Source organism: Caloenas nicobarica, chromosome 3 (assembly GCF_036013445.1).
Source record: "Caloenas nicobarica isolate bCalNic1 chromosome 3, bCalNic1.hap1, whole genome shotgun sequence".
Taxonomy (NCBI): domain Eukaryota; kingdom Metazoa; phylum Chordata; class Aves; order Columbiformes; family Columbidae; genus Caloenas; species Caloenas nicobarica.
In genome coordinates, this window is record NC_088247.1 from 75,307,006 (window position 1) to 75,332,273 (window position 25,268).

At 36.8% G+C, this 25,268-nt stretch overlaps 1 protein-coding gene across 10 annotated transcripts in view; it reads left to right on the forward strand.

Moving 5' to 3' along the window:
- AFDN (afadin, adherens junction formation factor) overlaps positions 1-25,268 on the forward strand; it is a 130,414-nt gene that overhangs the window by 75,099 nt on the left and 30,047 nt on the right. For all 10 annotated transcript variants that reach the window (XM_065631010.1, XM_065631012.1, XM_065631015.1 and 7 more), the window contains exons 16-22: positions 458-603; positions 2,794-2,888; positions 5,584-5,849; positions 6,341-6,484; positions 9,407-9,605; positions 10,781-10,884; positions 12,916-13,002. In XM_065631010.1, coding sequence (XP_065487082.1) covers positions 458-603; positions 2,794-2,888; positions 5,584-5,849; positions 6,341-6,484; positions 9,407-9,605; positions 10,781-10,884; positions 12,916-13,002 — 1,041 coding nt within the window. The remainder of the gene's footprint in view (positions 1-457; positions 604-2,793; positions 2,889-5,583; positions 5,850-6,340; positions 6,485-9,406; positions 9,606-10,780; positions 10,885-12,915; positions 13,003-25,268) is intronic.

Genomic DNA, 25,268 nt, shown 5'->3' on the forward strand with positions numbered 1-25,268 from the left:
TCTTTGGATTTCATCTGAGGTTGCCTAGCCTGGCATTTCTGGTCGGGAGATGGTGAGATAGATCAGTACTTGATACTGAATCACCTGGTATCAAAGCCAGTGAGCGCAGTATCAGTGGGCAGTAGTGAATATGCGCTTAAAAGTGCACAGATTACCAGATACTGCATTCTGCTAAGCTCTTAGCACTATATGACTAGATGCTTATGCCGTGGCTTTATTGATATGGCTGTTGGCAGTTTAACAGAATTTCATGTGTTCAGTGAATGTGTTAAAATTGAACTTACGAGTTACAGCAATTGCAATATTGCATATAAACACTTTGCAAATATCTGGTATCTGAGATATGTCTGGTGAAATGGGAAAAGGTACTGGTCTATCTTTTGGAGCCTTTTTAAGCTGCTCTGCTTTATCAGAAAACTGTTTCCCTGTATTATTTCTTGCTTCTTTCTCCTTACAGAAACAGAAGAATATTGCTGGAGCACTTGCCTTTTGGATGGCAAATGCATCTGAATTACTGAATTTCATAAAGCAAGACCGAGATCTTAGCCGAATTACTGTGGATGCACAAGATGTTTTGGCACACTTGGTTCAAATGGCATTCAAGTAAGGCTATCAAACTTCTGTTACACTTAGCATATTCCATGTTTCTGTGATTTTTTTTAGAATAACTTCACATTTTTGCTCAATTTTAAGTATACCCATAATGTCCTTTGTGTTTTGTTAGATACCTGAGAGGAGGACTTCTAAGAGAAGCTAGGCTTGCTTTTTTTAGACAGATGTTTCATTTATGAATATGGATCACTGGGCTATGCAAGGAGTTTCATCTGTTAGCTCTTCTTGTGATAGTTGAGGCTCCCAATGAAAATTTTAGGGAAATGTTATTTAAATTCAGTTTGTGTTGATTGTTTTATTTTAATTTAGGTTTTTTATGGAGATGTGAGGAAATGTTATTTTTGCTGTTAATATATCAATACATAGACTTAAACATTTATGGGTCTTTAAAGTAATGAACTTTGTGCTCTTTAAGGGCTTCTAATTATATTAAGAATCTACTCCTTTCATAATTTGCATAAATAGCAATTTGCACAGGGTTTTTTTGCCCTTTTTTTTTTAAACTTAAAGACAGGGCTTGGCTTGGGGTAAAATCAACCTATTCTAGTCAATTTAGGCAATTATAATACTGATTAAAAGAAAAATTGAACGAAGTATCCAATGGGAAGGGAAGTGCTCTAAGGAAAGGATCCTCAAACAAAGATAACATCGAGTGAGCACGGTGCTAATCAACAAGAAAGGCTTGATTTTTTTTTGCACATATCTAGGTTATATTTTTTTCCCCGAGCCAGTATTGAACAAGTTTTTCTCAGCAGATTTGTCTCTGAAACTAATGTTTAGAGAGGTCCCAGTGTACCCTGGGTGACTTACAGCCAGCCTTCCCCCACTTGTAGGATGTCTGTTTTATATACAGTCTTTCCATCCTTCTGTAATAGCACAGAATATAATCTTCCTTCTTTTTATACCGTGAGAGACCTAACCACGGTTTAACTGTTTAGCTTTAAGCAGGGGCTACATTGCTCTAAAGAATAGTATTGTAGTATGTGAATGTGGTATGTGAAACCACATAATTGCTTTCTGAACTTTATAAAGGTATCAGAGAAGCACCAAACTAGTTTGTATGTACTTCCACAGATTCTGGTGGTGGTGAATTATGGGAAAACAGGGTATAGCAAGTAGCTATTTTGACAGAGTCTGTAAATTTTTATAGCACTTTTAAATTACTAACTGGTAATGAAGCTATGCCTTTTTGCCACGGGTCAGTGGCAGGATTGGTATCTTGAAAATATTCTTTGCTACTTCAATTTTCTAGTTAGTAATTGAAGACAGAATATTTATGTGGCTGGGAAAGCATGGAACTGTATTTTTCCCTGTACATGATGAGCAGGCTGGATTCAAAAGCATTTTTCAGAATTTTAGCTGTGTGTGAATTCTCCCCTAAGTACTCTGTAACACAGAAGATTTCAAATTGATGTATTAAACTTTTGGAGAATGGAACTGTGGAATATATATTTAGAAGGCAAATGAAAAAGCACAACAGAAGCATGAAAAGAAAGAAATCTGCTGTGAAAAGGGTTGAAATTGCCATGGCTTTTGTTCTCTAGAAACTCAGTATTTCATTACAAATGTTACCAGTGAAAGAGAAAAGGGGGTTGTAGAAAGCCATGAAATGTTTTCCTTTATATATGTGATGACAATTTGATTCCATTTTAGTTTCAGTTCTTAACAGGAAATGTATAAATGAGTTATCAAAAATCATGTTAAAGAAAATATTTAATTATTGGAAGAGAAAGAACACTTTCAGGCTTTTCATTTTGCTGTAGTGAAAGGTAAGAGAAATCTCGTGCATTGGCTCAGAATAGGATGATTTTTTTGTAGATTTTAAAACAGAGAGAACTGTATTTCTGTTTGGAAAAAATAGTTTTTGCAGTCTTACAAAACCAAAGTTTGGCCTGACAACATCTTTATGTAGCATATGACCTCCGCTTACAAGTGCAGTAGCAATATTGCATTTAAATGGCTATGTTTGTTCACTGAAAACCTAACTTTTTTTCCAGCCTCTATATGAAAGGTATGGAAGAACTGGTCTCTGGCCTTTTAAAAAGAATTATTTGGTTCCCTTTAGTCACATACATAAAACTACAATTTCAGGAATCTTGTAATTTGATAGATCTCTTTTCTTTAGAAACGTTTGTAATGAACACATACGGGATTTTAAAATTTCTTTTTTCCCCTCTCCAGGTACCTGGTTCATTGTCTGCAATCAGAGCTTAATAACTACATGCCAGCATTCCTTGATGATCCAGAGGAAAATAATCCTCAGAGGCCTAAAATAGGTTAGACTACTTGATCTTTTCTTGTGTCTTCTAAACCATCCAATTAATTTTTAGCAGCGATATGACACAAGTTGTCCTAACCCCTGAGAATTGTTTGAATCAATTCTGTATGGATGATAAGAAAGGATAGTAGTGACATTCAAATGATCTATATTTGGTTTAAAAATCATAGAAGAATTTAGTTTGGAGGGGAACCTCCGGATGTCATCTAATTCAGTGTCTTGCTCAAGGCAGATGCAACTGGGTCAGGTTGTTCAGAGTACTGCCCAACTGAGTTTTGAATCTCCACTGGGGGATGGAAATGCCACAACATATGAGTAACCTTTTCCAATGGTTGACCACCCTCACAGTGAAAATACTTTCCCTATATCTAATTGGAATTTCTGATGTTCCAATTTTTGTGGTTTTGTCTGTTGTTCTGTGCTATCCCTGTGCACCTTCGAAAGGGATCTTGTTCTGAACCCTTCGATTAGGTAGATGAAGACAGCAATAAGCTCTGCCCTTAGCCTTCTCTTCCCCTAGGATGAACCAAATCCACTTTCCTTTCCCTCTTTTATGTCCTTTTCTCCAGCACTCTCATCATCTTGGTGACTCTCTGCTGAATTTGCTTCATTAAATTGGTATCTTCCTTGTGCTGGGGAGTCTAAAAACTGGATGCTGTGCTCCAGATGCAGTCTCACAAATGCTGAGTGCCTAAGAGGGATTGCATCCCTCCCTTCTGCTCACTTCACTGCTGCTATCTTAGAGCTTAGTATGCAACTGGCTACCTTTCAAGCACAGCCACACTGCTTAATCACATTCAACTTGCTGTTTACCAGAATCTGTACATCACTTCAGCAGGGCTGCTTTATGTCCAGATGGTGCCCACCTTATACTGTTGCATAGAGTGACACTGGACCTGGCAGTTGCCTTTGAACTTAATGAAGTCTCTTTCAGCTCATTTCTCCAGCCTACTAAGGCCCTTCTGAAAAATACTGCTGCCCTTCAGTGTACCAGTATTTCTCCCTAGCTCAGTATCATCTGTAAATTTGCTGAGAATGCACTCCATCCTGTCACTCAGGTCATTAATAAAGTCATTAGACAGTATGAGTCCCAGTCTCAACCCATGAGGGAAGCCACTAATAGCTGACTGCCAACTGGAGTTTGTATCCACGAAGTCCAGTGGTCCAGCCAATTCTCTACCTATGTTATCGCAGCAGTTTTGCTGTAAGGATGCTGTGGGAAAATCTGGCAAAGTGCATGCCAGGTACCAAGTTTAAGCTAACTGGCCTTGTAGATCCCTGCCATGGTACTTTAAATATGACAGTGCTTTGCAGCCATGTCAGCCTTCCGGGGCTGTTCCTGTCCATGAGAACATTCTGGTCATGTCTGTAACCCCAGCTCAGTGACTCTGTCCAGATTTCTAGTGCCTCTTGTTGCTCTGCATGCTGAACACATCGATGCACAGGCCCTTGAGGTAGGAACCCCTGTTGTGCTTTTCATGGGGAAGATGTGAAAGCCTCCTACATTATGTAGCCTGATGACTAAAGAAGAAAATGGAAAATGTGAAAAATATGAAAGTATTGAAAGGATTAATTGGGGATAAGAGGTTAGGAAGAGTTAAGGAGATAGTGACATTCTGAATAATTGAAGTAAAGATGATCTGCAGAGCTATTAAGTACTGTAATTCTGTTCAACTAGGAAGAGTATTTATACACAATTCATATATACTTCCTGATCTTTTGGGTATTAAGCTTGCTGCAATGGCTTTTCTCCTGTGTTAAACATTGAAGGAAGAATATAAAGATGTACTGTTGTTTTTCTAATTCCTGTACTGTAAGAAGGAGAAATTTCTGGGACACAAAGCCTGAAAAAGTAGCAAACTGACATTGGAATAAAGGTAGACGATGTTCATTATTTCAGTTATTTTTGAGCTGCTTTATAGATTTGTCTTATACAGATGAGTTTCTTCAGTCACAATCCTCCTGCATTTTAATGCTAAAGAAATTAATTTTGTGGTCTCTTCAAAAGAGATTTCAGATGAAAGTATTGCTAGGAAAAAAAAAAAAAGGCTTGGAAATAAATGTTCTACTTGCATTATTACATTCCACCAGAAGGACATAAGGATGTTTGGTCTTGGTGAAGCTAACAGGAAGACCCTATTGCTTTTTACATAATATTGCAGTGAACTAATGGGCAAAAGAAAATCTGAATAATATTTTAAAAAACTAATGTGTAAACAGGAGATATGTATCACGCAATGCAAATAGTTTTTGCTGAAATTTATGGAATACAGTTTGATATTTAACTGCAAGGAGCTACGGAATAATTGTGATATATATTTGAAACAGTAGAATATAAAGTTTTTAACTTGTTATTAAAAATAACAGAAAAATTAGTTTACTCAAGTGAGGACATGTCTTAAGTGTCAGATAGAACCAATGATACACTTGTGTACTCATTATTTTCCCAAAAGAAATTGTTTTCATTTCAGGAGTTTAAAAAATAGATTTCAGCTATCCGTTTAATGTTGCTCTATCTTGAAAACCATGAAGTAGTGAATTCATTTCTGAAAATCTGTGTAACTTAAATACATGTAGGTCCCACCTAGCATTCACCAACCTGGGTTAGGTGTTTCTGTATTATTATTTATGGCCTGAACTGGTTGTACATTGTAGTATGTGAATGTGATTTACTTTTTGTTTTATCTGTGTAGATGATGTGCTGCATACATTGACTGGAGCTATGTCCCTCTTGCGACGATGTAGAGTGAACGCTGCTCTGACTATACAGCTCTTCTCCCAGCTGTTTCATTTTATCAACATGTGGCTTTTTAACAGATTAGTTACAGCCCCAGATTCAGGGTTATGTTCACATTACTGGGGTGCTATTGTTCGTCAGCAGTTGGGCCATATTGAAGCCTGGGCAGAAAAACAGGGTTTAGAACTGGCAGCTGATTGCCACCTGAGCAGAATAGTGCAGGTGAGTATGTGTATTTTTGATTAACACTTCTCACATAATTGTAAATTCAAAGAGAATATTTGTATATTCCGTGTTCCTGGGCAATAGCATGTGTACAAGCGTAGTTGGTGTGAATCAATCCTGGAACATTGAGGTAGCATGCAAAGACACAAAATACATTTTCAACATAATTAATAACTAAGTTAAAAGTGAAGTTAAAAATTAGTGATTATAGCCAACATGCTGTTCAATTTCTGTTCGACACTGAGGTATAACTGTGCTGAACAGAGACAAGAAGAGTAGCTGAAGAATTGATCTGCCTCATTTATGATAGGTTTAGTATTAATTCATATTGTAGGCACAGGAGAGATAGTCGATCGTTGTTTTGGGCATATTTGTGTTGCTTCTGTAAGAGTTCTGGCTTCTTGCTTTGTCTTTTCCAATCTCTTGTCTAAAGAAAACTCAAAAACAAGGCCTAAGGTTACATTGTTTTTCTTTTTTTCCTCTCCTAGGCAACCACATTGCTTACCATGGACAAATATTCACATGCAGATGTTCCAAATATTAACAGTACTTGCTTTAAGCTGAATTCTCTGCAGCTACAAGCTTTATTGCAGAATTATCACTGTGCTCCAGATGAACCACTCATCCCAACAGTAAGTCTCTTCTATCACTTACTATGCCTTTTAACATACCTGAGGAATATAGACTTAAAGTAACGATACTGGCTGAAAATAGCTAGCTAATTGTTGCTTGGTTTGGAATTTTTACGAGAAGAGTCAGAGTAGGCAATCTGCTCTTCATACAATAAGAAGTATCAGTGGTATCAGCCTGCTTTTAGCCACCAGCTTCAGTGGCTGTACTTCACTGCAACTGGAGCAGGACATGACCAAAAATCTATCTCACACCAAGTTGGAATGTAAGGTAACACTGCGTGTTGAGCATACTCAGAGAGGTGTCACTGCACCTCACACCATCGTGGATGAAGTCCAATAAGGAGGTAGAGGAGGTGTACACAGAGCACTCTGAAAAGGTAGTTCTCTGTATAACTACAAGGAACAAAGACTGAAATTTTGACTATAGATATCAAATGAGAGAAGCAGGAACACTAAGCTTTTTTCCAAGTGGAATGTAAAAATTCACGAATCTTGAATCCCTTCGTATAAGCAGTGGATGGATCGTGCTTTGATGTACAGATTGATACATGGAACATGTACATATAGAGAGATGTTGTTTTCAGAACTGGTTTTTGTCTTGATATTTAAGACATAACTGACTATTCTACGTTTTATCCATGCAAAACATCATCTTGGCAAAAGCCGAAAGAGGTTTTGTGTTCTTGCAGAATTGTAATCGTGGATGAAAACTCTTAAGGTAAAGTGCGATTACAGGATACTTCACTCATCTCAAAAATCTTAAAAGGCAAAGATGATATTTATATAACTGAATGCATTGTCTACAAAGTCTTTTTTAGTTACTTTGGATACATCTGTTTATTAAAGGTACTAATAGAATGGTTCTAAAAGTGTTAAGAGGGACTTGTAGCTTGGATATATTTTAATATATTGGCTAGCAAACCAAAAAGTCTTTTGCTGAAGAACATGGCTTATATTTGCTGTTAGAATATATTTGCTGGGTAGAATCCCACAGTTTATTGTTCTTGTTCTTCAGGGCCCTCCAAAGAACTATAGCACTAGGTTTGACAGGCAGTCTTTGTGTCAGAGGGAGGATTACAGGATGGCTCGTTTGTCCTGTTGTGGGAAAGTGGTATTTGAGACTTCTTTGTTCCTTGCTATGAAAAAGTCTTGTATGCTCAAACTTTGCCATATTGCTGCCAAATCTGAAAAAATGTCAAGGCTTGGAATTGGTTCAAAGGAATATAAATGTATTTACTTCTACGTACCCTAGTTTGATGTAATTCTTTTAAAAATTAGCACCTTTATGGTAGTAAGGCCCTTCTCAAAGAGCACCTCTAAAGACCGGCTGGATTTATCTGACTTTCCCCTGGAACTGAACATTCAAATGGTTTTGTCTTAACTGTGTTCTGCATTGTGCTCCAGTAATAAAATTGTTTTATCAGGCTTACAGGCCAAGTTGCGTATTAGTGTAACTGGGGTGAGATTAGGACTAAAATGTTGAACTGCTCTTGGAAGCCAAGTAGAAGCTGTAGAAAGAGACTGGAAAACACATATGAATCTTTGGTAAAGCAAATACTTGTAGTAAAGGGATCTATATGTAATGTTTGTAGCAGCTTCAGATGGTTTAGTTGTAGTGATTCTGCCTTGATGCTAGCAAAAGCACACATCCCTGGGATGAGTTCTCTTCCAGAAGCAATGCTGGCTAACTGAAGGTAAAAGATACTTTTATGTATTGATACTGCCTGCTTGTTCAGGTGCAGTGATGAGTCAAACCTGGGGTGATTTCTTGGTTCCTAAGGCAGATCATGCTACTTGGAAGAGACTGAGCGCTCAGAGATTTACTACTTACATATATTTTAAATGTTGCCTGTAACTTTTTTTTATTTCACTAAACAACTGAATAATGCTGAGACTTAGGGCAGCCTAAGGCATATAAGGTAACAGAAAAATAGAGGAACTGCTTGAGGAGAGAGAGAGAGAACCACCTTTTGATTGTGCACTCTTTTGAGTAATTTGAGGTCTATAGAACAATGTAGAAACATGAAGTGCTGCTTGGACCTTTACATTTCACAGAGTTGTTAGGAATTTGATTTTTGTTAACTTCTGAATTAATTTTCCTCAGTTTGTACAGTCCAGTAACATATACCCTACTGAAATCTTACAGATCTCTCTAAAATGTAGATGGAAAACTGCCGTGTGCTACATGCAGCCACAGTAGTGACATTGTGCAAAGTATACTGGTTTCATAGAGCTTTTTGTGATTTTAAGTGGAGCAGTTGTACACCAAATGTGAAACCTTAAAGTTCTCTTCTATGCACTGAGTGATCCTGCTCTTGTGTTGTGTGCTTCTACAGTGTTATTTAAAAAATAGGTATCTACCTTAAAGAATCTTTCACATTATACTGAGCTCCCAGGAAATGCAGAATTACATCAGGTCTATAAAACTTCCAAACTAGAGAACTGTATATGCCATTGATTCCCTTTGGGTATATGGGTCCCAATGGAGCTGAATATCTTGGTATACATAAGTTCTCTGTTTCCTTTCTATATATTTAGTCTTATGGAAGTATATATACACTCAACGAAGTGTCAAAATTTTAAAGCTGCTTCTGATTCCACCTCTGCACATGCATGTTCTCTGCTATATATTTTTAAATATAGCCCTCAAATGAAGTAAAAACATACACCACAAGTTTTGAAAATACTGAAGTAAAAATAAATGCTTCTGTTATATTCTCTAACTACCTAATCTATGGGATTTAATCAAACAAAGCAATGCAGCATACTGACTGTCCACAGTGGAGCGCAGAAGTTATGTATCTAATAATTTATTTTCCAAAGTACTTTTTCTTGGAGTCTTAGTATTTCCTTAATGTGAGTTTTTTTCCTTAATGAAAATTACCCCATTATAATGACAATGTCTTTCTGCCTTCTGTCCAGGAATTGATAGAGAATGTAGTAACTGTTGCAGAAAATACGGCTGATGAACTTGCTCGCAGCGATGGCCGAGAAGTCCAACTGGAAGAGGATCCTGACTTGCAGTTACCGTTTCTTTTACCTGAAGATGGCTATTCCTGCGACGTTGTCAGAAATGTTCCGAGTGGTTTACAAGAATTTTTAGATCCACTCTGTCAGAGAGGTAAATTCTTCTGTTGTTTTACAATGATCTTATTTTTGGTGTAGTGAACACAGAATGCAAAATATTTTTAGTTAAATGTAAACCACTTTCTTTTTCTTTATGTATGTTTCAATCTTTTATACTGTGTTCTTCAAGCTTTTACTTTTGCAACCCATAAAAAGCGTGCAGAATTTCTTAATCCTTACCCTTTCTCCCTGTCCCTTTCAATTGTTGGTTTCAACTTAGTTTATAGAAAAGTCCTATTCTTGCATTGATAAAAGAAATAGTAGGGAACTGACTGTTTTGAAAGTACAGTGGGTTACAGAGGACGTAGTCTTGAGACTAAAGACGACTAGTAGAATAAATCCTTTAAGTAGTAGGTATAATTCATTTGCCATACAAATGTCTGTATAGTTATTAAGAGTAAGGCCTTTTTAATGCATGTATTCAAAATTTTACTTTTTGGGTATACCTTAAATTATGCTGAGGGACTGGTTTGCAGTAAATCAGTGTAAACTAAATTGCTAAAAGGTGAACTTTGTGAGAAGGAGAATCTCATCTATTTGGATGAAGTGATTTGCAATTTGACTGCGATACGAATTCTCACAGTCCCTAATTTAGAAGACTATGTTGGATACCTCTCAGCTACTGTGGCTCCTTTTTACAAAATTCTAGGAACTGCTCAATTAACAACTACAACAAAATCAAACAAACCCCCACTTTTAATTGCATAGTTGTGTTTAAAAGAAAAAAAATCATAATGAGTCCAGGCAAAGCTTCATTTTTGCCCAATCTGTGTTGAGACTAGTTAGCTATACTCTGCAAAGCAGAAGATTTCAGCGGTGCTGTCTTATTCGGAGTTCTGGTGGTTTCTATTCTAAAAGATGATGTAGTGTTTCATGTCTGAGTCTGGTTGGTACAAGCAATATTTTGCAGCACAAGAGTTTTCTATGAACTTGTAGTGTTTTTAAATACATGTATTTCTCAGGAGCACTAGCTGTAGAACTGTATGATTTTGTAGATGCCATAAAATTGTCACGAAGCACATAATGGCATCTAAGATGCAAGATTCAACATAATAATGAATATAAAAAGATAAATACTACTATTTGGTATTTCCTTGTGACAGGCTATTTCATTTTAATTCATCTGTTGAGAAAATACCATGACTCTGTTGGTGTTACTTTCTCTTCTAGGTTTTTGTAGACTAATACCTCATCCACGGTCACCAGGTACGTGGACAATATACTTTGAAGGTGCAGACTATGAAAGTCACCTGTCACATGAGAATGCTGAGCTAGTAAGTATTGATTCAGTGAATAATTGTCAAAACTGATATCTTGTCAAGCCTTTTTTTTTGGCGTGATGAGTCTTAATCCTTATTAGGAAGAACAGGCTGCATCATTAAACCTGTAGTACCTCAGTGCTTTGTAAGTTGGTGTTTTTCTAGGTTGTGGGGTGATACAATTCTCACATAAGCAAACTTTGTCTGTCATTTTCCCCCACTCTGGGGGTAAACAATGAAGAAATTACTTTTAAATTCAGGCAAAAATATATATGGACATTATATTTGTAAATAACTTGTGAATGGAGCTGCAGTCTGCTTTTGTTTATAAATTGGGTGTTACCAACTAAATGTTTAGTATTAAGTTATAATCTGTTTGGGTTTTTTGTGTGTGTGGTTGTGGTGGTTTTTGGGTTTGGTTTTTTTTTTCTACTAGGTTTTCAGGAAAAAATCCCTTAGTTTTCCTTTTCATTATACATATTAAAGAAGGGTTTCACTTCAGTGTGAAGCGGCTTTTTTCTGTTGTAGTTTTTTTTGTCGTTGGAGGGTTTTTTTGTGGTGGATTGTGGGTGTTTTGTTTTGTTTTTGAATATGTGATAACCAAGAATATCAAAGTTACAGAACAATTTAGTTTGGAAAGATGATGGCTTTATGTGAAATCATTTTTAGAGCAACTAAACAGAAATAGCTTAATATTTATGATTAGCATTTCAGTGAATTCAGGAAGGCCAACATGAAACTAGAACTATGTTCCTAAGGCCTTCTGTGAAAAATGGTTGCTACTCGCTATTTTGCTATTCAGAGGGACTTCAAAGCTTCATTTACTCTGTTTAGAACCTGCCATTTGTTTGATGACGTTATGCACTCTTGCTGCAGTGTCCTAAGGAATGTGCTCACTTTACAGAAGAGAGCATCTCCTCAAGCCGTATGTGATACAGCAGAGCCCAGTCCTGAGCTGCTGATAAGCTGGGCTCTGCAGGCTTAGTGTCTTGATAAATGGGCATTTAACTGAGAAAAATAGAGCAGGGACATTCTTGAGACTTCATGCTCTTCCTCCTCCCTTTGTTGCTCTAAAGAAGTGCATTATTTGGAGCTAGTGGAAAAAAAATCAGCTGAAGTTATACTGGGTACGTGGTGTTCCTCATACTAAGAAAAAGCTGAAGTAGAGTTCTGGCCAGTCTTTGTTAATGAGGCTTGATAAAGAAATGCCAGGATGAGTGGATGCTACTGTTTCATTCATCCTGGAAAAGAATACCATGTAAGACTGTTCAAATAACCTGATCTAACAATTCTTCTCTCTGGTGCATGTATATTTGTACTTTGTCATGGGTCTTGTGGAACTTGCGGTTAGCAGCTTTTAATATTAATATGAGCTAGGGTGCTTTAACTTAGATGCTACAGCTAATGAAGACTGTGATGGCAACTTTTTGAGTAGAGTGAACTGGCAAGGTTGCAAAGATAGAAAAAAAAATACTGAACATGTTTAGGCGCTCAGGCTGGATTTGAGTTACAGAATTTTCAGAAGTGAACATTTTTGGAACTTTCTTTCAAGGCTTTAACTCTGCCTTTGAAATTAATGGGCCTCTTTGGTATCTGTGCAAAATTGTCATATTCTAGATGCAGCACTAAAAACTGAGCTCTGTATAGGTGACACTCACCTTTCTAGTAGGTGCCTATTGAGTCTGAACTTCAGTTTTCGTTAAAAGTTACTACAGTTTTATAGACCCGTTACATTTCAAATTGTGAATCATTAATAATCTCTTTACTGAATTAGAGAAAGAGAAATGATGGATAGACTTCAAAGCTTCAGCAGTGCTTGTGACACAGGTGTAGTACTTGATAATGTGCATCCATATTAATCAAATGTTAAGAGATTCTACCTTTAAAATGGAGTACCAGACATATTATTTAGGGTGTGAGATGTTCTGCTGCACTAACAACTTAGTTCTGATTATAGATGAACTATTTTGCACAGTAATTTTTGTAGCCTGGCAGTAAATATGAACTCTTGTCTTTTTTTCTTCTTTCCCCTTCCCTGTTTGATAGGCTCAGCCTTTGAGGAAAGAACCTGAAATTATCACTGTAACACTAAAAAAGCAAAATGGAATGGGCCTGAGCATTGTTGCTGCCAAGGTATGGAAGTCATTTTATGTGTTACTGAAAAAAGGTTGTTTTTTTTTTAATCAGCCTACTGTGGAAAATGTTAATGGAAAGATCTATTTGCCTTAAGTTTGCTGTGCACATCATGTTGATCATACTTCTATTCTAGCTGGAGAATGTTTCTGCCCTGACTTGCCCAAATTGTGGGTGTATGCTGCTCCTCGTAGTACTACATAGTAATGTATAGAATGCATATATAACTGCAGCCACCAGATGGAGGACTCCACTAGTTGGTTGATTTTGCTTTATTAACTGGATCATGTAGCAGACGTAATCTTTGAGTTTTAAGCTTGTTATAAATGATGCAAAAGTCCTTGTTGTAATTATGTGGTGTACAACAGAACACAAGTCCTTCCTAATGTCTCCTCACTGTGTAGCACTTGAAACTTCAGAATGCTGTGTTCTTCGTTGGCACTTAGTGCATGAGCTGAAAACATGATTCTTTTACTGCTTTTAAGTTCTCTCACGTCGTTAATTACTCCTAAACAGTGCTATTTTTTTCTACAACTTTGCTCATTTCGTAGGCTGTTCTTGAAACAGTAATCTTGCATGGTAGCAGCTTTTAAGATTAATTTTTGACATGTGTAGAGAAATACCAGGTGTCAGGTGTATGTTGCTAACAATCAGCAGTTATTCAGGAAACTATTTAGGATCTGAAAAATGTAACTCAGTATTCTGCTCTTACTTAGGTCCAGTGGGTTAATAATTTGAGAAGCAAATATTAGATCTTGAGATACACCAGATTAAATACTAAATACTTCTGACTGCCATCTGCATTTCTGTTGAGTGTTTCAAAATGTGCATTGGATTTTTTTTTCCACTTTAAACTGTGAAATCTGATTTCTCATGTAGGCAGGAGCAGGATATAACAGAGGGAAAAAGTTCCCTTTTTGCTGGAGCTGGCTGGCTTCTGTATGTGGTTTTAACAACTGACAGTCTTGATGTCCATCAGCAGTATGTAACAGTGGTACTGGTCAGTGTGTAAGCTTGATTTGAATTGGTTTTTAGAAGTTATTTAGCCAATTTAATTATTTCTTTAACGTGATCAGTGATGGAAGCAGCAGTCTGCATCTCAGCACAGTTACTGAAATGCTCACTGTAAGCAGTGATTGCATTTCATCTTGCTGCTGTGTACCTGCTGCAATAGTGGAATTCTGATTTTTAAAACGATCACATCTTTAATCTTCATCTGAAATAAGCAAGAGGCAGATTTCTATTTTAGTTTAAGCATATGTTGAAGAGAAACTTTTGCTTAATTCGAAGTCAGCAGAATGTTCATTGGATAGCAATAGTCATCTTGCATTAAGTGGTGAAACAAGTTGCTGTAGTAGTTAAATGAATTTTCAAGGGGTTATTTCAAGGGGTCAAAAGTTGCTTATTGTAAGTAATTAATAGCATATGTTTCCTGTAGTAGGTTTCATAAAAACAACAGAGTAAGGAAGAATACACAGGCATTAATTTTCTCAGTCTGGCCAGAGCAGAACAGATTAGAGAACGAGTGTGACTGAGAAGCTAGCAATAGTGGGTAGATTTTTTTCTTTCTGTTCCTGTCTTCTTGACTTCTACTAATAATTTTTCTGCCACGTCTCAAGTCATGTATCTTTTACCAGCATAAAAATTAAAATTCTCATTTTTTTCCTTTGGCTGAGGAAAATGGAGGAAGTAAATCCAGTACACCGTTTGCTAGAATTTTCTAAACTCTAACTGAATAGCTGAAATGAGAGGGAGAGGCAAGTGTGAGAATAGATTTAGGTTTTTCTGACTTTTAGATAGTAAAAGGTTGTCTATCAAATGCACGCATGGAAGTACCTTATAGTTGAAGAAATGAAAGCTCATATTCAGTTTCAAAAATACATGGTTACTGCTGCCATGCACAGGATCCCAGTTTGATTGCTGACCCAACTGCATTTGTTGAACTGTTGGTTTCTAGAGAGCTTCAAAAGTGCTGTGAGCACTGCTGCTCTGAGCAGCCCTTACATGTCGGTGCTGGCTTTGCCTTTCTCGTTAAGTCTTAATGGGCTCCTCCTACATGTCACTGGCTTTGGATGAAGCTAGTTAATGTGTAGGTGGGTGATACTCTAGAGGTTGATGAAATGGGCAGGTTCTCAGACATTGTAAAGAAAAATAATTCTTGCGGACTGCTTTTCTTCTTCTACCCATTGTAAAAAAATCTACATTTTCCTAGTAATCTGTGCTCATGTCTGAGGAAACATCTACCAAATTTATCATTTGATAATTCTTTAAGATTGTATTAGTTTGCAAGGTTTTGTAGATAAATAAAGTCTGTGCTAATTAAGAGTTTTTAATGGGGAAATTAGATACCATGCCTTAACCCCTTCAGCACCAAATGTTCTTAATCGTCAAGCGATTGTTACACCTTCTCTGCTGCAATCAAAAAAGATGATTGGAGTTGAAGTTCAAGTTATACAAGCAGGCAAGTGACGCAACTTGCAGCGAAATGCTGTGCATCTGCTTATTCTTATGATAGATGGTTTCAGTTTGTGATACTAGGTGATTTTAAATACATTTGCTTTAATGTCAAACAAACCAAAACCAAAGGAGATGAGTCAAGGAGTATATGAAAGGGTTAGGTCCCTGGGGAACCCTGTATTTGATCCTCTTTCTGCCTAATGACAGATAAAAGGTTTAAGTGCATTGCTTCTAATTAAATAAAATATGAGTAACTGTGAAAGAGGAGTTTACAGGCCTGCCAGGAGCGCTGCAGAGAGCAGCAATGATGCATCACCTGCCTCACCTGACTTCGCTGTGCGGGTGTTTTCCGAGGCAGGACGGCCCCTTTGAGCAACCATGTCGAAAGCATGTACGCTGGATACATACCTGTCGGAGAAAACAAGTTTAGTTATGAAACAACTGTTAGCTGCCAGAGCACTGTAGACAGTGTTGTCCGTGTTTGGGTTTTGTGGGGGTTTTTTAAATGAGGGAAATACCTAGCAGCATTTCTTAAATTGAATACACTGATTTGTATTTAAAGTTAAATTGTATAGCTTCGGATGTGATCCGAAAAGGTAACTTCTTGTTCTGCCCTTTTGTAGGTGCTGTGTGTTTTCTTACAGTAACACTCCTGTAGCTTTATTAGCAGTAGCTTTTGTAATAAGTATATGGAAATGTAGCTGGTAGGAGTAGTCGGGCATTGGGAACAGTATTGCCTTTGGAGGTTGTGTGCAGAATTTGGTTGCTCTAACCCTGAGAGATGTTTTGATGTTAAAAGCTGCCTGACTCCCAACCACATTGCGGTTAAGTTTTTATGAAATCCAGATGATTTGGAAGCAGCGTGTGCATGCAGTTTACTTTAAAAATATATCGCTTTTTGGGGGCTTTCGCATGTGACTTCTGAGCCATCTGTGGGCCGGCACATTACTTCCTGTTTAATTTGGAGGATTTTTGTCTTCTGTACAAAAGGGCTTTTTTTTTTTTTTTTTTTCCCCTAGCAGTTTTCAAAGGTTAATAAAGCCTCTAAAGTACATGGAAGTCAGAACAGCATAACTGATTACGTAAGAGTCTGAATATTGTATTGGTTATAGCTGGTGTTGATAAACGCTAACACTGTGTCATAGCATCCAGCTCTGAGTTATCTTGATGGGTATCTTGGAAAACCCAGCAGACTAGAGTGGTAGTTGCTGTTGAGGGCTGAAAGAGAAGTGGAGAATTGTTTTTTTTCTTTCAAGGATCTGTAGTCGCGGAGATCAAAATGTGGTTTTCTGTTGTTGGAAGAACAGAATCCATGGTAAGTCTGTTCAGGTTTCTGTTGGGACTGTTTTTCTCTGAAGTTTTAAATACTATCCCTGTACTTTCTCCTGCTCTCTTGCTTGTTTAAACCTGCCAGTAGTTATTTGTTCGTGTAGCAACAATGTAATACAGCATGCAGTTAAATATAGTCAGATGTTAGCAGCTAACTTTCTAAAATCTAGAAAGAAAAAACTAATTTTTTTAGCTTGTTCTTCACATGCACTTCTCAAACTTGTGGAAGTGACTATTAATATTTAAAGTTTCAGGTGTGATAACTACTGTTTTACTGTGGCAGAGCATGAATAGCATGACCCGTGATCTGTTTACTTGTCAGTTGGCTTTAATCCAGGTTCCTCTAAAAGTCTGTTTTCCCCTTATAAAGTCTTAGTAGAATAATTAAAACTGACATCCCAAACAGTATATATAGGATTTGCAATACACTCTAGACCCTTCTGAAAAGACCAAAACATGCAAATACATTGCAGTTAGGATATCTTATGTTCAACACATTCACAGAGTAGAGCATTTAAATTTTGTTTAAATTGCTACTGCACAAAAAGGATTCTCATGTTCTGCAAGAATGACAGAGCAGGTTTTGTTGATTAATCTTCACATGCTGGTTAAATTCATTAGTATGCTACGATTTAGTTCTTTAAAGTACGGCACACTTCTAGTTCTGGCTCAGTCATCTTCTGTTAGTATAACAGAAAAAGTTTCCTTAAATATATACAAGCACCTTAAAATACAGAGTATATTTTCTGACTCTTTTTAACAGATGGTCAGGTTCAATATTTTCATAGCGCTTGCTAGGAAGCATTTCAAACACTGAGTGTGAAAGTTCATCAATAAACATTCTGGGGAAGGCGCTTACTTACGTAAAACAAGTGTGTGGCATCTTAACCATAAATAACTTGTATTATTTGGCAACCTTGTTTGTTCTTAAGGTTTAATTAAATCAATCTACATTGCTTTATTTCTAAACTGTTACTAGTCATTTTATATTTAACAGTAAACTTAAGGCATTACATTTAAGGAGGGTTTGAGACTACCAGGAGTATCAATTTCAATGTGAAATTTTTCTGAAAGTTTATTCTACAAATACTATGTAGGTGATATATGTAGTAGGAACAGACTTAAACATTCTTTTTTTTTTTTCCCCCAAAAATTGAAAATTAGGTTTATAGTTAATTATACTGGTAACATAATGCACAGATTTGATTCTCTCCACTCAGCATTTGCAAATATAGACAGTTGATGGGATTATTTTAACTGTTGGTTAGCTCTGAACTTGTATTCCAGGTTTTAAGATTTCTTAAGATTTCAGATACCTCAGTATTTGAAATCTGCTTGTGTCTGTGCTTTCTAAGTATTGAAGAAAAAATGTTGCCCTTTCCTCCCAACATGAATTAATTGAAATGTTTGAGTAAGAAGATTTAGAAGTTGGTTTTCTTCTGTTTTAATATTTGATACTAATTCGAATCAGCAGTCTGAACTACTGATGTTGCCCTAACAGATTTCTTAGGAGGATCTTAAAGTAAAAACTTAGTATTTAATTGCCATTTCCAGCACAGATTTCTAAGTCTTGCAGGAATAAGATGGTATGTGAGTTCCCAGTTTAGTCTTCATCATGAACAAATAAGTAGCCGTGTGTTTAACAATTTGCCTGTTTCTTGTTGATTCATAACTTCCAGCGGGGTTTTTGGTTAAATTTTGGTACCTTGTAGATGTTCTATAAAATTTTACTAACACTTTCATATGCTGTGTAAAAAATAAACTTTATGCCAGCACAGTATGACTTTTCTTCTTGCTAGCTGTGAGACCGCAGCCCTACTCAAGTGAAGTGTTTGTCTTCTTCATACGTTTCTATTTAGATTGATACTGCAAATGGGTCACCTAGGCATTTGTATTGAATGCCTTTTGGAACAAAGCAGGTTTTAAACTCCATGTGCCAGTTCCTCCTTGCACTAACGCCTTCTCTATCTAGGCGCTTGCTAGCAAGCCTGCAAAAGTTACAGTGCACATATGCTTTAGCTAGAATTCCTGTACCAGACTTCATTCGACTCTGGCATTCAAATAATTTCCAAAATTCCATTTAGGTACATGTTAATTAATAGAGCTTTTAAATTTTAAGATTTTTTTCCTCCTATTAAAGAAAAAGACTTTCAGAAGTATAGTCTTTTTCCTGTATGAATAATGTTCTTGATTGGAGTACAAATTTAGGTGCTTAATAATACTTGTTAGTGTACAGATCAATACTTGATTAAGTTGTATCCATCTGAAACTGCAGAGCATCATTATGTGGAAGATTTTGCTGTGGGTTTTTTTGGGTTGTAATTTATCCTCAGCCATAGAGCCAAGAGTCATTTCTTCAAAAAAAGTGCAGAGATATAGGGTATTTTTTTTTTTTCCAAAATAGATTGCCCAGTATGTCTTGCCTGTGAAGTCCTCTCCGCAGACCTAGTTAAGCTGAGACATTGGTTCCAAGTTGCCGTAACAGGGAAGAGCATCACAGAATCTGCGATACAACTTGTAGATCGGCATATAACTCTGAATAACCCTTAGTGTGTCGCTACTCACAGAGTATCTATAGCAAACGTAAATTAAAAAGTTAACCCTTATTTGGGGAAACAAAGCTCAAGCAGTGTATTTTCCTTGAGCTCAACGAAAGATTTTTCCTTTAAAATGAAAGAGAAATGGAATCAAACAGGCTCACGTATTTAATTTATATTGTTAAAAGTAAGAGTGCTTTTATGCATTTGTAGAATGTCATATCAGTCTTAAGTTGCAGCATTTATAATACTAAGGAGGCTTCCTTTTCAGATAGGTTAAAAAAGACTAATGAATAAAAGTTGCTTAGTCTTTTACAAATGTCATATATTAAGCATTTTGCTTTTACTTACCAGTTTTTCTGTTTCATGAAAGCAAGAGTAAAGTACAACTGGGAAGGAACTGTTGCAGGCTTGATTCTGGTCTCAGAATGAGACTTTAGGTCAATTGCTTTAGCTAATTCGTTTAGTTGCTTTGGTTTTCATCAAAGAAGATACCTTTTAGAAACACTCAGTTTCCAGAGTGTGAGCATGTGTTACAAATTGATTCACTTCTGTCTAGCTCAGAAGACACTACAGCTATTTGTGTCAGCCTGCCTGCATTCCATGTTCATCTGATTGCCTTATTAAGGTTTCTAAATACCATAATTGTTGTTGTTGTTTTGGTTGATTTGTTCGTTTGTTTTGTTTAAAAACAAGAAGAGTACATACACAGAAGACTACAGTACTGCACATGTTTTTAATGCCATTTCAGGAAGTCTGTGACAGAACATCCTGGGTTCTTTGGTCTTTTATCTCCTGGGAGAAGCACACTTTAGGAAGATACAGGGTGTATTCAATTGCTTGCTTTTTGTGCAAGTCAATTTTGATTGCAAACATTCTTTTATAAAAAAGTAACAAGTAACCCTTATTCCTTTGAAGAGAACAACAGAACTCTTCAGATTTTTTTTTTTGTCTCTTTACTCATTGTGAGTCTATTTGTAAACAGAGTTGCTGGATACTCTGGATGTGAAGTTTCTAAGTTGCCAGATGCTCCAGAGTCACATGATATGGTACTGCTTGCAGTCCAGCATTTTTTTTTCCTCTGAATAGTAGGACACTTATTTTTAATTTGTTTTCCAACCCACTGCAACTTAAAGCTACAATGGAATTGTTCATAGTTGTTAAATGCTTGATGTTTCTTTGCCTGTGAATAATGTTGATTGTCACCGAAGTTTGAATCTCCATGGCCTGTTTTGTTTAATTGGAAATGTTTTGCCCGCTTGTGACTGTAGTTTGTCCAATTCCAAAAATGTTTGGTTTTCTCCCCCAACCGTGGAAGAGAATTTGAGAGGGGAAAGCAGAAGTTTACATATGTGGAGCATGGGTCAGTTTTAAAATTCTTTTTAAGTCAGTGTATGACATGACTCATAGCAGCTGTAGCCACAACTAACAGACCAGTTTTACATACAGTAGGCTGGTTCACCTCATTTATATTTGGAAATTATATATGGCATGCTCTGAAGTATTTTGTTTAACAATAATAGATTTCCAAAGTCTCTGCATTGGTCTTGAGGTGGCCAAGGCCTTTGCTTCCTCAGACAAAGTGGGGTTTTTCTGATCTTGAAGTCCAGAGAAGTTTGTCTTCGTTAGAGGTGGGACCAGTAGCTACAAAGTTGGTTTTTCTCATTCCTCTGGGCTGACAGCAAGTAGTTCCATGAGCCATAGCCACAGTACGTTCGGTACATAGGGTAGATAAATATGTACTCATTCAGATGCAACCTACAGAATGCATGCAGCTTTAGGGAATGTGAGTGTTTGGGTGATCAGAAACCTTTGCTTTTGCCTCCCAGACAGTACATTTGTAAACTAGCTGCATAGTTTAGTAAACTGGTATTCTTTAAAATGCTTGCAAGCTGGGGTTATTTAAATGCCTCTAGACTAATTACTTGCCAAGGAGGTCAGACAGAGACTTGATTCTGTTGCATAAACTTGCCTTTAAGGATGTTTATAAAAACATACAGAGATCATCTATGTAAACTTAAGACTCTGGAATCAGAGAATTAACCTCGATAAAAATCAGTGAAATCTATTCTGAGCGTAGGCAGATAAAAGATTTCAGGCCTGATGGCTGCTATCAGGCTTGATAGCTACACTTCTGTCTCTCTTTTTTTTTTTTTTTGAGACATTTTAGTTGCAGGGATTCATTCTGCTTTTAAATTGTTTTGTTTTTATAAAATACAGCAAAAACTTAACAGAAAAGACCAACTTGGGGAAACAGTGTCATCCTTGAAATCTTATGAGATACCTAATATTTCAGCAGGATATGTTTGTATATGTATGTATATTTGTGTATGTATATACACACACGATATCTACATCATTAAAATGAAATATTTAAAATGTTTGCATAATTATGCAAAATCTAAGAAAGTCTTGAAAACTTGTATTTATGAAAAAAAAACCCCTCCAATGTTTTATGTCAACCATTGGAGTGTTTTGACATGTAGTCTTGGTATGTGAAGGCACTTCAATTGGAATATTACATCGAAAAGGCTGGTAATTGTATGACACTTTTTTGTGGATTCAGTTAAACTATAATTGGAGAGTGAAAGGTACCTTCACTTCATGACTATTTTTTCGTATTACATCTATGTGAAGCTTGAAACCATTTAAATATTCATGTATTTAAGACAGAAATGTTCAAAACAGTATTGAAAGCTCGTTAGGAAGGCTTTCTTGCATTTTGTGTAAATAAAAGTAGTTTTGAATACATGTAATGTTAAAAAACCCCTTGTTTTTGAAGTGTATTTTTTTTCTTTAACGTTGTTCTCCCAGTCTCTGTTAAAAGCTGTTCGTTGCTCCAGTTTTGTTGGAGTGATAAACAAAGTACGTGAAGCTAAACAGGTATGGGCAAATGATGGTTTAGAACAAGTAATGACAAGACCTTACTGTTAATTGTCAGGAGCGTTACTGGTTTGGTCAGGTGCCATACCTGCAGTTATGTTTTGCAGATGCATACTTTCGCCTTAATTTACTTAATAGTCCAATTTTGCTGTTATTCTTAACAACAGCAAGAGTTTGTAATAGTTTTCATAGTTGTAATTCTAACGATGGGTATTGAAATAACTAGGTTGTCCTACAGATCTGCTAAAACTGCAAGAACATTCCCAGCCTCGCAGAAAATAGAGCTGGTTTGTGATCCACCCGAGCTGCTTGTGGGGCTCGATGTCTGAGGGTGGGAGCAGATTAACTGTTCAGGGGTCATCACCTCGTCAGCAAGCGGACCTTCATCCCCACTCTGATACCCTCACACGGAGTCACTGGTGGGGCTGTCCCAGCACCTCCAGCCCATCATGCTGCTGGCCGCAGGTCCCCGTGTGGGGTGGCCTGGCATGGGTGGCTCTCCTGGGAACCCAGCTGCGTGGTGGTGCTCCCTAGAAGGAGCCGCCTGTTCTCTCCCCCGTGCTGTTACGGCTGCTTGTCCTGGCAAATGCCACATGGGAAGGAGGAGCAGGCAGGATTTCTTCTGCCTGCCTTTAATGCTCCTGTGGTGAGTGAATCACCAGCTCGTGGGCTATGGGTGACGCTGCCATTAGGAAGACTCTATCTGATGTTCGTGTTCTTTAGACTGCCACTTTATATACAGTTGTGCTATATGGCATGCTCTGATTTTATGGCTGATGAAATGTATGTGAGCCAGATTTTCCTGTGTGTGCTACTGACAAGGAAATCTTATGAAATTTGTTACATAGCTCCTCTAGCAACAAAATCTGTTCTCTTTAAATATTTTCTTTAATTCATTACTACATTGTACATCCTCAATTTTACACTCTTCTGATGCAGGACTAGTTGTTTCTTTTTTCAGATCAGTGTAGTTTATCTCATTCCTTTCCTTATTGTTCTGATTACTCCATAGAAGTGGCTGTAATTTTTTGTTAACGCTGCCTCTTCCATTTCAGTAGTTCTCATAGTAAGTTTTGAACCAAATGCAGTATTTTGGGCGCAGTCCTGTTAGAGCAAGGAGTGGCTTGCAAAATAACACTAACTGAAAACAAGTATGGACTGCTGTGCACTGATGTGTTGCTTGATAGATGGCCCGGATGATAAGCGGATGTGATGGAAAATTACTTGTTTCTTGTTACGCTGGCTCAAAAGCTAAGGTTAGATTGCATTATCCAACTTGCTTCTTTGGCTTCTTTAAAATGACAGAATTTTTGTAGTCAAGCAGAGAATCATACCAAACTTAAAAGGGGAAATGTCCACTTGGACAACAGGTGTGAAATCTTTGTGTACCTTTGTCTGTTATAAACCTTATCTGAGCGTATTTTTGTCTTTTGATGCATTTAATGGGTGATTGACTTCGCTGTGTTTATTGTATCAACTTTGTTTTCCTTCCATCCTCCTGCTCCCCGTGAATTTCCAGATTTTTTTGAGGTTGTAGTCTGTGTGACTTGAAGAGTGGAAATCCCATAAATAAACCTAATATTTGAGGGGGGGCTGTTACTTTCTTCACCCTTAAGGTGCACTTTTAATGAGAGAATCTAGTGCTGGACCTTTTTTTTTTTTTTTTTTTTTTGGGTCTCTTCCTCCCACACACCGTGTCACTGCTGTAACTCTTAAATATATTGTGTCAGCATTCTAGAGATTGAAGTTACGCTGACCAGAGGTGCTAGAATTGTTCTTTAACTTAGAGGATTGTCATAATTGCATGAGTTTTCAGAACTTTTCTAATTTTTCAGACCCTTCAAGAAGGTCATTCAGTCAATTAACTTGTTTGTTTATTCAGTCAATACTTTATTAAGTTCCTTTATATCTGGTGATGTGTCCTGGGATACTAGCTTATGCTTTTCTAGTTGTCCTACTGCCTGTTTAGAAGACATTTCTAAGTGAAAGTTTACAGAATTTTTGTTACTCCTTAGTTTCCCAAATATAAGTACTTAACAAGTACTTTTCTGAATTAATAGGGAATGTATGTCTATAAAACCATATATGTCTGTAAATGTCAATTTAATTTATATTATCCATGTAATTAAAAAATAAAAGTTGTCATCTTTCAGGTGAGATTGTAATGTTGACCCTTTTTTGTTTGTTTCAGTCTGTCTGAATTCATTGAGAGTTTTTTGAAAGAGCTGAAAGCTCTTGCTCAAATTCCACCCAGTTGACTGCTTTGCTCTGCAGTCTTTGGTTGTGTTACGACATCAAGTTCTGTTGATATTATAAATGTATTGGGGTTTTGGGTCTTTTTTATTCTGCATGATGGAGGAATGATAAGACATCCTCTGAAACAAAAGATCACTACGGCTAATTTTTCTCTCTTACACGTGTAAACTACTACTTTCTTGTTCATTAAATCCTCTGCTGTTTTAGTATTTATATGTGTTACTTTGTGGTTTGGGAATATAGTCTGCGATTTTAGTTTCTTCTAACAGGTCAGGGGGGTTTTGCTTTGAAAATACTTGATTTAGGAAGGAGCATAAATATTTTATAAAATATTTAATCTTTAGGCACTAGTGTAGCCACATCAACCTTTTGTGATCAATTCATGTGCAGACCTTATATGCAGAAGATTCAGTGTCAATTCATATGCAGGGTCTACCCAAACATTTGAGAAGAGCCATTGACAATTCAGCTACAAATCACCAGCAAATTGTCTCTTGTTATTACAGATTGGAATGTAGCTGAACTTTGAACAATGCTTATACTAAACTAGGGCTGAAGGAGTACCAATTCAATAAATGGAAGTTTTCATTTAATTTCAAAAGAAGAGCTAGATTTCCATGTACTATCCAGCCTATGACCTATGAACAGTGCTGATGTGAAATTCCCAACAACCATCATCATCCAAATGTCTAATAAACTTAATGAGCTTCTCTTGTGTTTTATTTCCTTCCTTTTATTTATATCCTCAGGTTGTAATTTTAGACTCCATCTTTTTCTGAACATGTTTTTGTTCTTTGATAAGAA